The sequence below is a fragment of the Citrus sinensis genome, chromosome 5, assembly GCF_022201045.2.
Source record: "Citrus sinensis cultivar Valencia sweet orange chromosome 5, DVS_A1.0, whole genome shotgun sequence".
Lineage (NCBI taxonomy): Eukaryota > Viridiplantae > Streptophyta > Magnoliopsida > Sapindales > Rutaceae > Citrus > Citrus sinensis.
Genome location: NC_068560.1, coordinates 4,720,182 through 4,734,182, shown reverse-complemented (window position 1 = coordinate 4,734,182; position 14,001 = coordinate 4,720,182). Strand labels below are relative to the sequence as shown.

General features: G+C 30.2%; 1 protein-coding gene and 1 pseudogene across 1 annotated transcript; both read right to left on the bottom strand.

The window, feature by feature from the left end:
* LOC107174406 (leucine-rich repeat receptor-like serine/threonine-protein kinase BAM1) lies at positions 1 to 2,678 on the bottom strand (annotated as a pseudogene).
* Positions 2,679 to 5,757: 3,079 nt separating this feature from the next.
* On the bottom strand, positions 5,758 to 7,929 carry LOC102616754 (tetrahydroberberine oxidase-like). The gene is made up of 2 exons (XM_006492538.4): positions 7,166 to 7,929; positions 5,758 to 6,892 (listed from the first exon to the last, which is right to left on the bottom strand). The coding sequence occupies exons 1-2, from the start codon at positions 7,800 to 7,802 to the stop codon at positions 5,916 to 5,918; spliced, it is 1,614 nt and encodes a 537-aa protein (XP_006492601.2). The 5' UTR covers positions 7,803 to 7,929; the 3' UTR covers positions 5,758 to 5,915.
* Positions 7,930 to 14,001: the final 6,072 nt, after the last annotated feature.

Here is a 14,001-nt window from a genome sequence, read left to right as displayed (position 1 = left end):
TCAAACCCAAAGATCTTGTTTCAATTTATTATTAGGGAAACCCTTTTGATCTCTTTCAAAATTCTCCAATGAAGAAGATGAAGATTGGTTAAATTCGGGGGAATGACGAGGCAATTCGAATAGTATTTGAACAACTTCTCTTATTGTTGGTCTCTCAATTCTATTTTCTTGAATGCTTATCATTGCATTGAAGAGTAAGTGCATTGCTTCTTCTTTTGGTACCATTGTTAGCCTTGGATCAAGAATGCTTAAAAATTATTCTTTCCTCCCATTCATTGCTCATTTGCTCCATTATACACCATCGCCGAAGTCGCCTACCGGACAACATTCAGTGAGAAGTTCTAAAAAACAACTCCAATACTGTATACATCACTCTTGTGATCCACTCTCAATTTGTACGCGTGTTCTACAAAAATAAAATTAATAACACTTTCAATATTAATAATGTAATATTTAATTCAAAACACCATGCCTAAGATTTTATACTTTGAACAAATATTAAATGTTAAAAAACACATCTAATTTTAGGTTTAGGATAGTCTAGTTTATGTAATAGAGAAAATTAAAAAGAAATTATTAAGAAAAAGAGAGACTATTAAAAAGAGGTTAAAAATATTTTGTACACGTAACATTACATAAGTCATTGGGTCTTTAATATTGTTTAAGGATAAAAAAGGGTTTAAGAATTGGTCCTTTTGGAATTTGGACATTTGGCTTTCACTTGATAGATGCATGCGTGCATAATGTCGGTTAGCTGTCACGACAATCAATGCACTGCCGTTTAAACAATAGTTTTAGACTACCAATGCCATTAGATTGTCCGATTGACCGCTCTGACCGTCAGATTTGTGGACCCCACAACATAAAATAAAGCGGTGATTTGTCCGAGTAAATCTTAAGTGGGTGTGATTACCTGTAAAATTCTATTTTTACCCTGTCTGTCTTTTGTTTCATAAATCACCAGTGAAATCTGGGGCTATCATTTTAGCAAAGATGGTTATTATCAAGTACTTTTCGTACTATACCATTGTACATTATACCACTCTGTGAACGTCGATTTAGTCATGGGAAACTAGTGCTAGGAATCAGTGGTCATAAATCACGAAAAAAATGGAAGATAGAAAAACAAATCCTTTCTAGTTAGTTATCTTGATCTCAAATTGCGTTTTAACAATTTTTCTAAGATCATTGTAATCGTTAAATCTACCGTGTTTGTAACTAACAGGTATGATCATTTGATAGGCTCTGTTTGAATTCCCTTCCCCCTAATCCTTTAATAAACTGATCTCATGACAATCTAACGGCAGAGAAAATATCATGATTCACAATTTTGACATCTTCATACACAAATTTAACTAACTTAACTAACCAAGTAACTACCAGTCAACCTCATAACAACTCACACCAAAAAAAAAAAAAAAAAATTAAGCATGTTAAAAACAAAATTATAGGTGATGACCTTTTTGAAATCAATTGTAAGATATAATAACCAAATTTTTTGTTATAATTTATCATTTTTGTTAATTTTTCGTTGATTTATTGAAATTTAAAATTGCAACACAACAACAACAATAATAATAATAATTAATGTTGATGTTGAAATCTGCTCGCCCTTTACCCGACCAGATCTTTTCACCAACGTTTATGTAGTCAATAGTGTGGATGTCAATTTCTTCTTGCTTCAACGATCGCTCTAGTCACTGAAGTTGGAATTATCCTTCCTTCTCTCACTAAGCCTGCGTTCACAAAAGTGGATCAGAGACGCCGGTGGTTTTACCGGCGTAAACCCTCCGATGCCTAAGTTAGCACAAGGTGTTTACGGGAAAATGATGCAATTAAGATTCGATAAGTTGCTTATAATTGGCTCACTGTTTGTACTGAAAATGGTCTGGTTTTAATGTGGCAGAGTTTTCCCTTCTCTCTATTTTTATGTCCCCTTTCTTCATGGGTTCCTCCCTCTTTTATAGCCGCTGTCCCACGTTTCCGTTTATTCTTTATCCCCCTTATCTCGGGTAGTGGCAGCCCCTCATGGGACTCCAACTGCTATATTGGGGGTAAACGTGGAACACCGTGTCTCCCCCAACGGTTCTGGGCATAGCGCAACTGTCGTGATTTTGTGAGATCGTGTTCCCGCTTTTTGGGGAATGGATATCTGCTCGGTACTTGTCTCTTCTCGGTACCTTCCTCTGGCTGATACTCATCTCTGGTTGGCCCTTGTTCGTAGAAGACTCATTATCGGTGTTCTGCTAGTACCATTTGGCTGAGGTGATCCAACAGCAAGAAAGTGAAATGTACATACCTGGTGCATACGACCCTGCAATTGCTGACATACATTCCGATGCACCGCCGTCGATCAAGAATTTGGCGAGGCCGAAGTCGGTGACGTGAGCTTCAAAGGTTGAATTTAGCAAAATGTTGTTTGATTTCATATCTCTACAAGCAATCAAAGGTGAGAAATCATGGTGAATGTAGCATAGGCCTTTAACTGCTTCAATGGCGATTTTGTACCTCAAATTCCACCCAAAAAGCGCCCCCCTTTTGCCATGCAATGCTTCCCTCAAGCTCTCATTTCCCTTGCAGTCATAAACAAGCAGATTGGTTTCTTTGTTTGAGTAAAATGCTAGTAACCTGACAATGTTCCTGTGCCTGATGTTGCCTAGTGTTTGCTCTGAAGCCATGATCATGGCTGTGTGTGCCGAAATCGAGCAGTTTTTTCACAGCATTTTCGAAGTTTGGCTGACAAATGTGGTTGTCGTCGTCTGCTCCACTTTTTATTCCGCTTACATGTTGCTTAGATCAGAGTCGACAAGACATCCAAAGCTCATTACACAAACCGACAAAGCAATACTTTCTCTTGAACCTAATTTTAGGCTCACACTTCAACAACATACATGATACGTGTCCAGATAACAAGCAACGGCCAACAAAGCTTCCCACGTACTTGGATCACGCAGGGACCTAGTTTTGACATGTGATCCACTAACTACACGTGCAATATTACCCATCTTTTCCATTAATTATGTATTCCATGCACTATTGCTCTGCGTATTTTGTGTTGTTCATAAGTAGTTAGTGATGTGTTGTTCATAAGTAGTTAGTAATGTGAATCGTGTGCTATTATTGGCTTCTAAGAAGCCTAATAGATGTTTGAATAATGTGCCGAAAGAACTATTTTCCCCAAAGCTATTCTCTCCTTTAAAATTCTTTTCTTCCTTTAGTTGTTGCTATGTCAGTTCATGCCGTTAGGGCCTTATATATAATTGAAATGCGAGCAAATCTTTATTAATAAAAAATAAGGGTTCCTCTACGATTTTGTAATTTTTTTACAGTATCAATAATATTTTAATTGTGTATCATTGGATTTAATCTATGGTATATAATATTTGTACTAAAGAAAAAAATAATTTAAAAGTAAAGGTATGTGGGAGAATTTTTGTAAAATAACAGTGACTGCGCTTAGAGTTTGAAGCAATCTCAGTTAAACAATATATTTTATTTAAAATTACTTTCAACCCTTCTTTAAATTTGTAATGTGATGGTTTTTTTTTAAATAAATCTTCCAAAATCTATTACCATTCAGTGTAAAATATAATATCAAGTAGGTTATTTAACACAAATCAAATATATTAGTTGCAATTGTAAAATTCATACATGATATAACAATAATAAATAACACAACTAAATACATACACTTAAGTAAATGTCATAATTACACCAATACACTCATTGGTGAGATTGTTTGTTATCTAAAAAATACTTGACCACATATGTTTTAATTAAATTTAATATCTTATATTAAAATACTCATTATTTTATATAATATTAAGACCATTGTATAATTGATCATGAAGTATATATTATTTTTAATACCCATTTAACATTCCTATTCTCTAAACATTTTGTTTAGAATTTCTCTATAATATTGTATGAGTTTTTACAACATTGATAATGGGATTGTTGTGGACTCTTGGATTTTAGAGTTTTCATCTCTACCGCTCATTCGGTATAGTAAATAAAAAATTAACTATTTAAATCATAATAGGTAATCTTCAGATTGCAAGTAAATATAAATTTTTTTAATTAATTGGTAAAAAAATTATATTATGATGGATAAAAATCTCACATTCAATAATGGGGTCGTTGGATTTAATATTAGAACCTTCACCCTTAATTTAATTTTAATAGATAAATAATTATGTAACAAGTAATCTGCAAGTTGTGATATTTCTTTGTACTTTAAATTATTTTTTATCAATCAATTGATAAATATTTTAAATCACCAAAAAAATGAAAGAAATATAAATAATTTGGAATTAAAATTATAATGTATTAGTTCTCTTACTTTACAATTTTACTTTTTTTTTACTTTTACATTTAGTACTTGAAATATATTTAATAGCATTAAAATAAATGTAATTAACAAGTAATGTTATTTCAATAATACTTTATATAAAGATATTACATAAAGTCTTATAATAATTTGTATTGTATGAATTTAATTACAAACCATTAATACCTAAATAATAATGATAATAGAAGGCATTGAAATAAAATATTTTATATATGTTTTATTAATAATACTATATGAGTCACAACAAATGAGAAATATTTTATTCACCAATTATTATTGAAAAATATATATGTCTATATAACTATAGAATGACAAATATTTTGATTTAATTTTTTAACAAAATTAAACTATTAATTTCGTGCAATTCAATGGTAGATGATATAACATTATGAAATGTTGCTTTGACTTTCAGTATCGACCATTGGACTATGAGATATTAATGACTCAAATATTGTGTCAAAATTTTAAGTTAAACTATCCCAAACCACGTCTTTATAATGGAAATATAAAAACATAGAATGAATTTTTTTCTCATTTTTCCCATTAAATATTATTTGATGTAATAATTTATTTATTGTCACTAATAATTATTATAATAAAAGTTATGACTTTTCGTAACATAAAAATTTTATAATTACAATAAAAGGATATCAATAAAACAATCTTTTATGATTCATATACTAAAGCTCCTTAGGAATATATATTAGATTTAACTTTAACGAAATTAATAAAGTGATATTTGAAAATAAAATGGAAATATATAAGGCTTGTAAAACTTAAAATTCTTACTATGTAAGAATATTAATTGTAAGATAAACAAAAAGTTCAGAAAATAGGTATGTTAAATGGGTTTTTAAAAAAATATATAGTTCATGATTAATTATACAATGGTCCTTAATATTATAGAAAATAATTAAATTTTAATATGTGGTATTAAATTTTATTAAAACATGTGTGATCAAGTATTTTTTATGTTACAAGTAATCTCACCACTGAGTTTATTGTTGTAACTATCACATTTACTTAAGTGTATGTACTTAGTTGTGTTATTTATTAGTATTATATCATGTATAACTTTTACACTTGCAGTTAATTTATTTGATTTGTGTTAAATAACCTACTTGATATTAGATTTTATACTTAATGTTAATAGATTTTGGAAGAATTATTTAAAAAAGATTATCACATTACAAATTTAAAGGAGGGTTGAAAAGTAATTTTAAATAAAATATGTTATATAAGTGAAAGTGCTTCAAACTCTAAGGATAGTCACAATTATTTTACAAAAATTCTCCACCCCTTAACGGTTAAGGAATTGTTTACCATTATTTTTAAATTACTTATTTTTTCCTTTAATACAAATATTGTATACCAATGACTAAATCCAATAGTACACAATTAAAACATTATTGATGCTGTAAAAAAATTGAAAAAGAAAAAAGACAAGACCCAACTAGTCATGAGCTTCTTACTACAAAAACATGAAAGAAATAGAAAGCAGAAATCATTTATCAATACAATAATCGCTGCATTTATTAAATAGCAAGGGAAGCTTTAGACTTGCTCACAGTTCATCTTTCACCAAGTTGAAAGGGGGAATGCTTTGTTCATTTCTGAAGAAATTTTCAGGATCCACCATAGTTTTCACATGCACGAGCCTGTAGAAATTGTTCTTGAAATATTTTTTGCCCCAAACGCCGGCTTCCTGGACGCTTGTGGGGCCAAATTTGTTATTTCTTCCGATGTCAAGATCCCTATAATTAATATATGCTGTTCTAGGATTTTTGGTAACATAAGGAGTCATATAATTGAACAACTGTTTGAGCATATTGACATGCGTTTGATGTGCCTCATCAATCGCTTCTTGTCCCCATTCCGCATAGTATAAAAGTGTGTATATGTTGCCAGCTCTATGTGGGTACGGAATTTCGGACTCGGAAATCTCAGTTATCTTCCCACCATATGGAAAAAACACTAGACGGCCGTTCGTTTTCTGATCCTGTTCAAAAAATATATCATAAATTCCTAGAAAAGCTTCTTCAGGAATTGGCTCTGTCAAATAGTCTATTTTTCCTGTGAAAGGCCTGAAAAAATTCCTACCAAGCAATACATCCACATTAATCGACTCCCTAATTGCCTCAAATCCATCGAGATAAACGATAGATTCAACAAAGGTCATTTCTCTGCAGTCTTCTTTAGTCAAACCGAGCTCAGGAAAGCTGTCCTGCATCAAGCGAAGTAGCCTGTCAACCCCACCAAGAAACAAGGATGTGAACAAAGAGACCATCGTGGAATTCTCTCGGAATAAGATGGCTATGATGAATAAATCTTCATGAACCCTGTCTTCTATGTACTGCCATTTGTTAAGTAGCTTTGTCGCATTTTGTTCTAATGTTCTTGGGACGGCGAATACAGTCACAGTTGATGGAACAGAGACTAGATTTATTTTCCATGAGACAATGATTCCAAAGCTAGCTCCTCCGCCTCCACGAATGGCCCAAAATAGATCTTCTCCCATTGATTCTCTATTTAGAAATCTACCTGAAAAGAAGCAAAACAAAGATGTAAAATGTAGATAAATTAACATATGGTTGAATGTGCCCTCAGGGCTTGACCATGGCAAATTTTTAAAAATTTGATTTAAACTTTATCCACCCTTTTTTTTTTTAATTTTTGGATAGGAAAATAACTGATTGAATAATTTATGTATTTCTAAATTATGTTAATTATATAATTTCTTGACTCTCCGTTGTTTGAGAGAATAAATAAGAGTTATTACTATTTTCTCTGTAATTTTTTTTTAAAATTTCTCACCTTTGACGTCAATCATGTGAGCATCAACTATGTGATCAGCAGCAGTACCGTACTTACGCATCAAGGCACCGATGCCGCCGCCACTAAAATGTCCACCAACGCCCACAGTAGGGCAAGTTCCTACCGGAACAGCTAGCAGATTCTGACTCTTCTCAGCAATTCTATAATTAAGTTGGCCAACGGTAGCACCAGATTCAACCCATGCAGTTCTTTCTTCTACATCAACACTGATTTCACTGAAATTTATCAAATCAATGATGATGAAAGGAACGTCAGAAATAGAGGAAAGACCCTCATGATCATGACCTCCACTTCGTACTCTAATTTGCAGACCATTTTTTTTGGAGCATTTAATGGCTGCTTGAATTTCGGACACGTGAAATGGGGTAATGATGAATAGAGGTTTCGGGTTTTCGGGTGTTGAGAAAACGAGATTTTGTATTGAAGCCTTCAATACTGATGAAAATGAAGAGTTGTTTTGGGTGTAAAGCACTTCAGAAATGGTGTCAGACTGTAGAGAAAGACATTTGAGAAATTTTTCATGATTTTCAGCTGCCAAAGCCACCCCATGAGATAACAATAAAAGAGAAGAAATAAATGAGAGAATGTTTGGGCAGAACATACCATGAGGCTTCATTTCTTTTGATGTTACTGACAGATCCACTGAAAGGAGCCAAAGATATTAACCTATATATATACACAATACACAAATGATCAGGAGCGCAAGGGTGTGGTTGGGTTAGTTGTAGTGCAGTGGTAACTTCTATCAAAATCAGGGTTTGATTCTTGGGGGTGGTAAGGGGAGTAAAAACTATATTTGGACTTATTTGGGGTGGTAAGGGGAGTAAAAAATTGTATTTGGGTTTATTTGGGAGTGGTGAAAAGAGTAAAAAAACTGTATTTAGGCCTACTCACCCCTTACCTTTTTTTGAAAAAAAAAATGATCAGGAGTGCTTCCAAGTAAGGGTCGGCAAATTGGGTTTCAGTTCGGGTTGTTCGGGTTTCAATTTGGATTTCAACCCGTTCGGGTTGGAGAATTGAACCCAATCGGTTTGAAAACGCCAACCCGAACCAAACCGAACCGAATTTAATTCGGTTCGGTTCGGTTTGGGTTGGCAACTCAGATCGGATTGAGTTCATAATTCGGGTTAAAATTTTTGTTTGGGTTAATTCGGGTTACTTTGGGTTAGAATAATTCGGGTTACTTCGGATTAGAATGAGTTTGAACAATTTAATCTAAAAATTCTAACAACAACCACTTAAAATCCAAAAATCTCAATTCCAAACATTCTTAACAACAAATATCAACTACAAATCATCCTTAATAACATTTCAACAATTTAAAAATCTCAATTTCAAACATTCCAAACATCCTTAAGGAACAATTTAATCCAAAAATTATAACAACCACTTAAAATCTAAAAATCTCAATTCCAAACATCCTTAATAACAAATATCAACTACATACCATCCTTAATAACATTTCAACAATTTAAAATTCTCAATTCCAAATATTCCAAACATCCTTAAGGAACAATTTAATCTAAAAATTCTAACAACAACCACTTAAAATCCAAATATCTCAATTCCAAACATCCTTAACAACAAATATCAACTACAAATCATCCTTAATAACATTTCAACAAGTCTTTTTAAAGTTAACAAAACATAAAACATGTAGTCAAGTACAATAAAGCTACAAAAATTACAAATCTAAAAATTAAAATGGCAAATGGCAAGCATGATTAAACATCTCTACATGACAAACAAGGCTAATAATCCATCTCCAACACCATCAATACTCAACACAACATCTCCAAATTAGCAATAATTAACCACCACCATAGGGATTTTTTTTGTTTAATGTATATATATTTTTAATTTTAAAAAGCTGAATCTTAAAAAATTCACCGGTTAACCCAAACCGAACGCCCACCCCTACTTCCAAGAATCAAAAGTCAATGGCTAAGTGTGAATTCACTACCAACCACATGGGGGTGAACCAAGCCCTTTTTGTTAGCCCCACAAATTTTTTAAATTTATTGTAAATATTTTTTTTTTGTAAATATCGGTGCATAGAAATGAGGAAGTATATACATATATACGCACCTCAAAACTCTTAAAAAATATTTTTTGATTGTTACTATTTTATATATATACTATTTTATAACTTTCTAATACTATTGATGATGTTAATACGGTGATATATTTTTCTTTCACTTAGATCAATCATAACATTTTTTTTATAATGAATCAAAGTAGTAGCAATGTTCTAGCTCCCAATGATTTCAATTTATTCAACAAATATTAATTTAATTATTTTGTAAAAAAAGGTATCTAATTTCAATTAAAAAAATAGAGTTGAATACTTGGATCGAGAGCATATTTAAAGATAAAATAAAAATTATATTATTATATGAAAAAGTAAAAAAGCAAGAGGTATTAGCAAAATTTTCCGAAGGTAAACCGAGCTACATACATATATACATATATACACATTTATACATGCATACTATATACATATACATACTCACACATACATACATATATTATTATCCGCAAAGGGGCAAAGTTTTTAGTAGATGCATTTATTGGCATTCATTTTTTTAGTTTATTAGAGCTCATGAGTGCAGAAGAATTTTAGTAAAAAGTGCTTATATATCACTTTTATATTTTTTTCTAATTTGAACAATACAAGTAGCATTATCTTCATGCATCAAGAGAACATGTTGTTGCTAGTAGGAATTTTTGTTGAACAAACAAAGCAATGAATTGAAATTGTAATAAAAAGTTAGTAATTAGATCAAAAATTAAGATAGTGTTTGTCTTTTTTTCTAAAATCTGAATAGGTCTGAATTTTTCTGAATTCTAAATGATTTGAATACGAATATTTAAATGACATGTTTATTTTTCATTTTTAAATATGTGAACATAAGTGTCATTATGTCTGTTTTTATAAATGAAAAATATCTTAAACATGATTATTTGACGTTTATATCCTAGTAAATCATAGCAAAAAAAGGTATTAGCTTTTATTGTTTAGAAAATAAGTATATTTTATAGAGATATTGTTGGAATATAATACTTACTTCTCAATCAAATCTTTTCTTTCATTTAGACAAAAAAAACAAAAAAATTTACTTTTTCTATTAAGATGTAAATGTCTAAAAATCATATTTAAGTTACAAAAAATAAATAAACAAAATTTTAAAAAAAAGGCCTAAAATTAATAAAGTTTCATACTTCAGACTTCTAACAAACAAGTCCTAAATATAAACTCTAAAAAGCTAAATAGTTATGAGACATAATAATCAGAAAAAATAAAATCAACATATGATAGTCCAAAAAAATGAAATTAAGCGTTTTAGTAAACGTAGACAAATATTTTTTAAATAAGTTTGAGGCAGAAGGCAGTTGTTGATCATAGTTGTGGAGGAAGTAGTTAAATTTAGTTTAATGTTTAAATTTAGATAATTTTTATTGAAAATTTAATTGTTTTTTACTACTAGTGATTATATACTTGATAAAACAATATTGTCCGCACATGTTTTTTGTAAATGACACATGCAAATGCTTTTTTTTAAATCAAAGGCTCTGTTTGGTTATATATATCATATGATTTAATAGCTTTCTTTGGATTTTATAAAGTTTAAGATCCTGCACTAAATCAGTACTTTATATATATAGTTTTGAAATAAAAGTTAATAGTGTATGGTAAATATGAATCTAAAATCATAATTTCAACAAAAAATAGTAAAGATGTTACAGGGTTAAAATCAATCAATAATGCTAAAATCAACCACAATATCAAACCAAGATTTGTCAATCTCAACATTTCTTAAAAATTACAGCTATTCAACCACAATATCAAACCAAGATTTGTCAATCTCAACATTTCTTAAAAATTACAGCTATTCAACATTTCTTAATCCTAAGTTGATTTTTCGATTCTCATCATTTCTATTTTTGTTTCAATTATTTGAAGTGCTTGGGTTACTAGCTTTTTAAATATCTTGATCGGATATGTAGCTCATACAAAATACTTGCTGCATTTTGATTAAAATTTGACCAACAGGAAAAGAAACTTCGTCTTCCTCTTAATGAAATTCCACTTCTTGGACGTTGGATACGAGAGGCGCTTTGATATTAAATTTAGTAGATTTGACAGTTCCGTTCTCAAACTTACTGCTCTGCTAGCTGCATAACTTAACACTATTTATTATTTAAAGTAGTGGGGCGGTTGCACATACGTGTTTATCTCTGAATGGACATATTTCTTGACTAATATCAGTAGCCCAATATATATATCTCCAGCACAATTTGGAAGTATATTGGAAAGTCAACTTTTTCGCTAATTAATAATTTTCCGTGAGGTGGGCACCCACGAAGTCTTCAAAAAAATTTTACAGCAAATATTTTGACTTGAATTGTAAATAAAATTAATTAAACATTTAATAATTAATATATTATAAAAAACCAAAAATTTTAGAAGAATCGACCAGTATCTTGCTATGAAAGAAAATATTTTTTTAATCCAAAATTTGAAAGTTTATTGGAAAGAAAACTTTTTCGTTAATTGTTGCCGGTCAAGTTGGTGCTGGCCCCATGCACGTCTTTTAACATTTTGTTCACATGCCACCTGCTTGACTAACGTGTTTTATTTATTCTTTAATTACATTACAGTAGTTATTTTATTATTTTAAATATCAATAAATATAATAAAAGGTTTGTCAGCAAAAGAAATTTCCGTAATCTTTTTGACTTGAGAGCTAATTTACACATTTTTTAACATCAAATTTTGACAAAGCCAAAACCCAATATGCAATTGGCAATAACATTTTCTACAGTTTCTGAGAACGACACTGACCGAACAGCCTTGTTTAAATTCTTCAAGTCCACACTCATGTTTGTAGTATATTCACAAGTGTACGGATCTATTATGTTATAAATTAATAATATAAAAAAATCAATAATATAAAAAAAAGGACAAACAAATAGAAATAATAAAAATTAAAATGGTCAAAGTTAATTTAATTTGAAATTAATCCAAAAGACAATAAAATTTGTCAATTTATTTTTAAAATGACATAAGCACATAAATCATGATTTAAATTATGTGAAATTATTTGTTTTCCAAGATTTAGTGATTTTTAAATAATTTTATTGGATTGCCGCAAGTTGAAGGAAGAATGGTTCGACGGAGTGTCATAATGAGAGTTTATCGGCAGGAAGAAGAATTCAAAGCCATCAATTGAGCTCATCACAGCCGTTTGATTGAATCATCACGACGAACCTTTAGAAGAGTGTAGAATGGCTGAGGATAAACATTGAAGAGTCATGGTGAAAATTTTATCGTCAAATTAAGTATATATATCGTCACGATAGCTGATGGATGTGATTGCAAATCTAACTTAAAAATCAGTGTGGGGTTGGAAGGGGTTAGGTGTGGTAATAAAAAATTTAAATCCCCCACTACCCCAACCACAGGAGCCACAAAATTTTATGAGTATTTTGGGATTTCTATTATGTAATGTCCACAAAGTTGCCTTAATTATGTAAGATGTTATGGAATCTACTATAATTATGTGTGTGTGTGTGTAAAAAGAGTCGGGTCTTTTAAAATTATATGTAGTGTAATTTATAATTATTAAAAATAAAATAAAATATAAGACCGACCCTACATAATTTACTTATTTATTATTTATTTTATACTATTTTAATAATTATAAGTGACAGTAAATAAAATTTAAACATTGTCTTAAGAGTTTTGTTTCTATTTTTTTTTTCTTCATTATAGAAAATTCCTATGGCAACTCAAGTGGATGTACGTAACTGTCATAAATGTGAGATTGTAATGTACATTATCTTCTATACGGTGTAGTAAGTGACTATAGTCCAACATGTTGATGTTTCCACAATGATTTAAGATTGCGTTTCTTTTTTGAAGAAACAATTAATGTGAAAACTATAGTTATATTAAAGAAATATTCTGCGGTAAAGAAGTTAGTTAAATATTTGATAACTTTTATTTTTTAGGTGTTGAAAACCATAAATTTTATTAGTCTATTACAAAATTTAGTATAAAACAAAGGGGTCGGACTTCAAGTGACTATAGTCCAACATGTTGATGTTTCCACAATGATTTAAGATTGCGTTTCTTTTTTGAAGAAACAATTAATGTGAAAACTATAGTTATATTAGAGAAATACTCTGCGGTAAAGAAGTTAGTTAAATATTTGATAACTTTTATTTTTTAGGTGTTGGAAACCATAAATTTTATTAGTTTATTACAAAATTTAGTATAAAACAAAGGGGTCGGACTTTAAGTGACTATAGTCCAACATGTTTATGTTTCCACAATGATTTAAGATTGCGGTTCTTTTTTGAAGAAAGAAACAATTAATGTGAAAACTATAGTTATATTAGAGAAATATTCTGCGGTAAAGAAGTTAGTTAAATATTTGATAACTTTTATTTTTTAGGTGTTGGAAACCATAAATTTTATTAGTCTATTACAAAATTTAGTATAAAACAAAGGGGCCGGACTTTAAGTGACAATAGTCCAACATGTTGATGTTTCCACAATTATTTAAGATTACGTTTCTTTTTTGAAGAAATAATTAATGTGAAAATTATAGTTATATTAACGTGGTAAATTTTTAAATTTTATATCTTTATCTTGGATTTATATTTTTTGCCTAGGGTGGTCGGGGTAGTCAGCCTGCAAATGTTTGTAATATAATGCTTTGTACCCAATTTTTTAAAATTTGCTTCAAGAGATGATTTTACAAAAAATAAGTTAAAAAAATTGTCAAACAGTAAAATTATCATTTAGC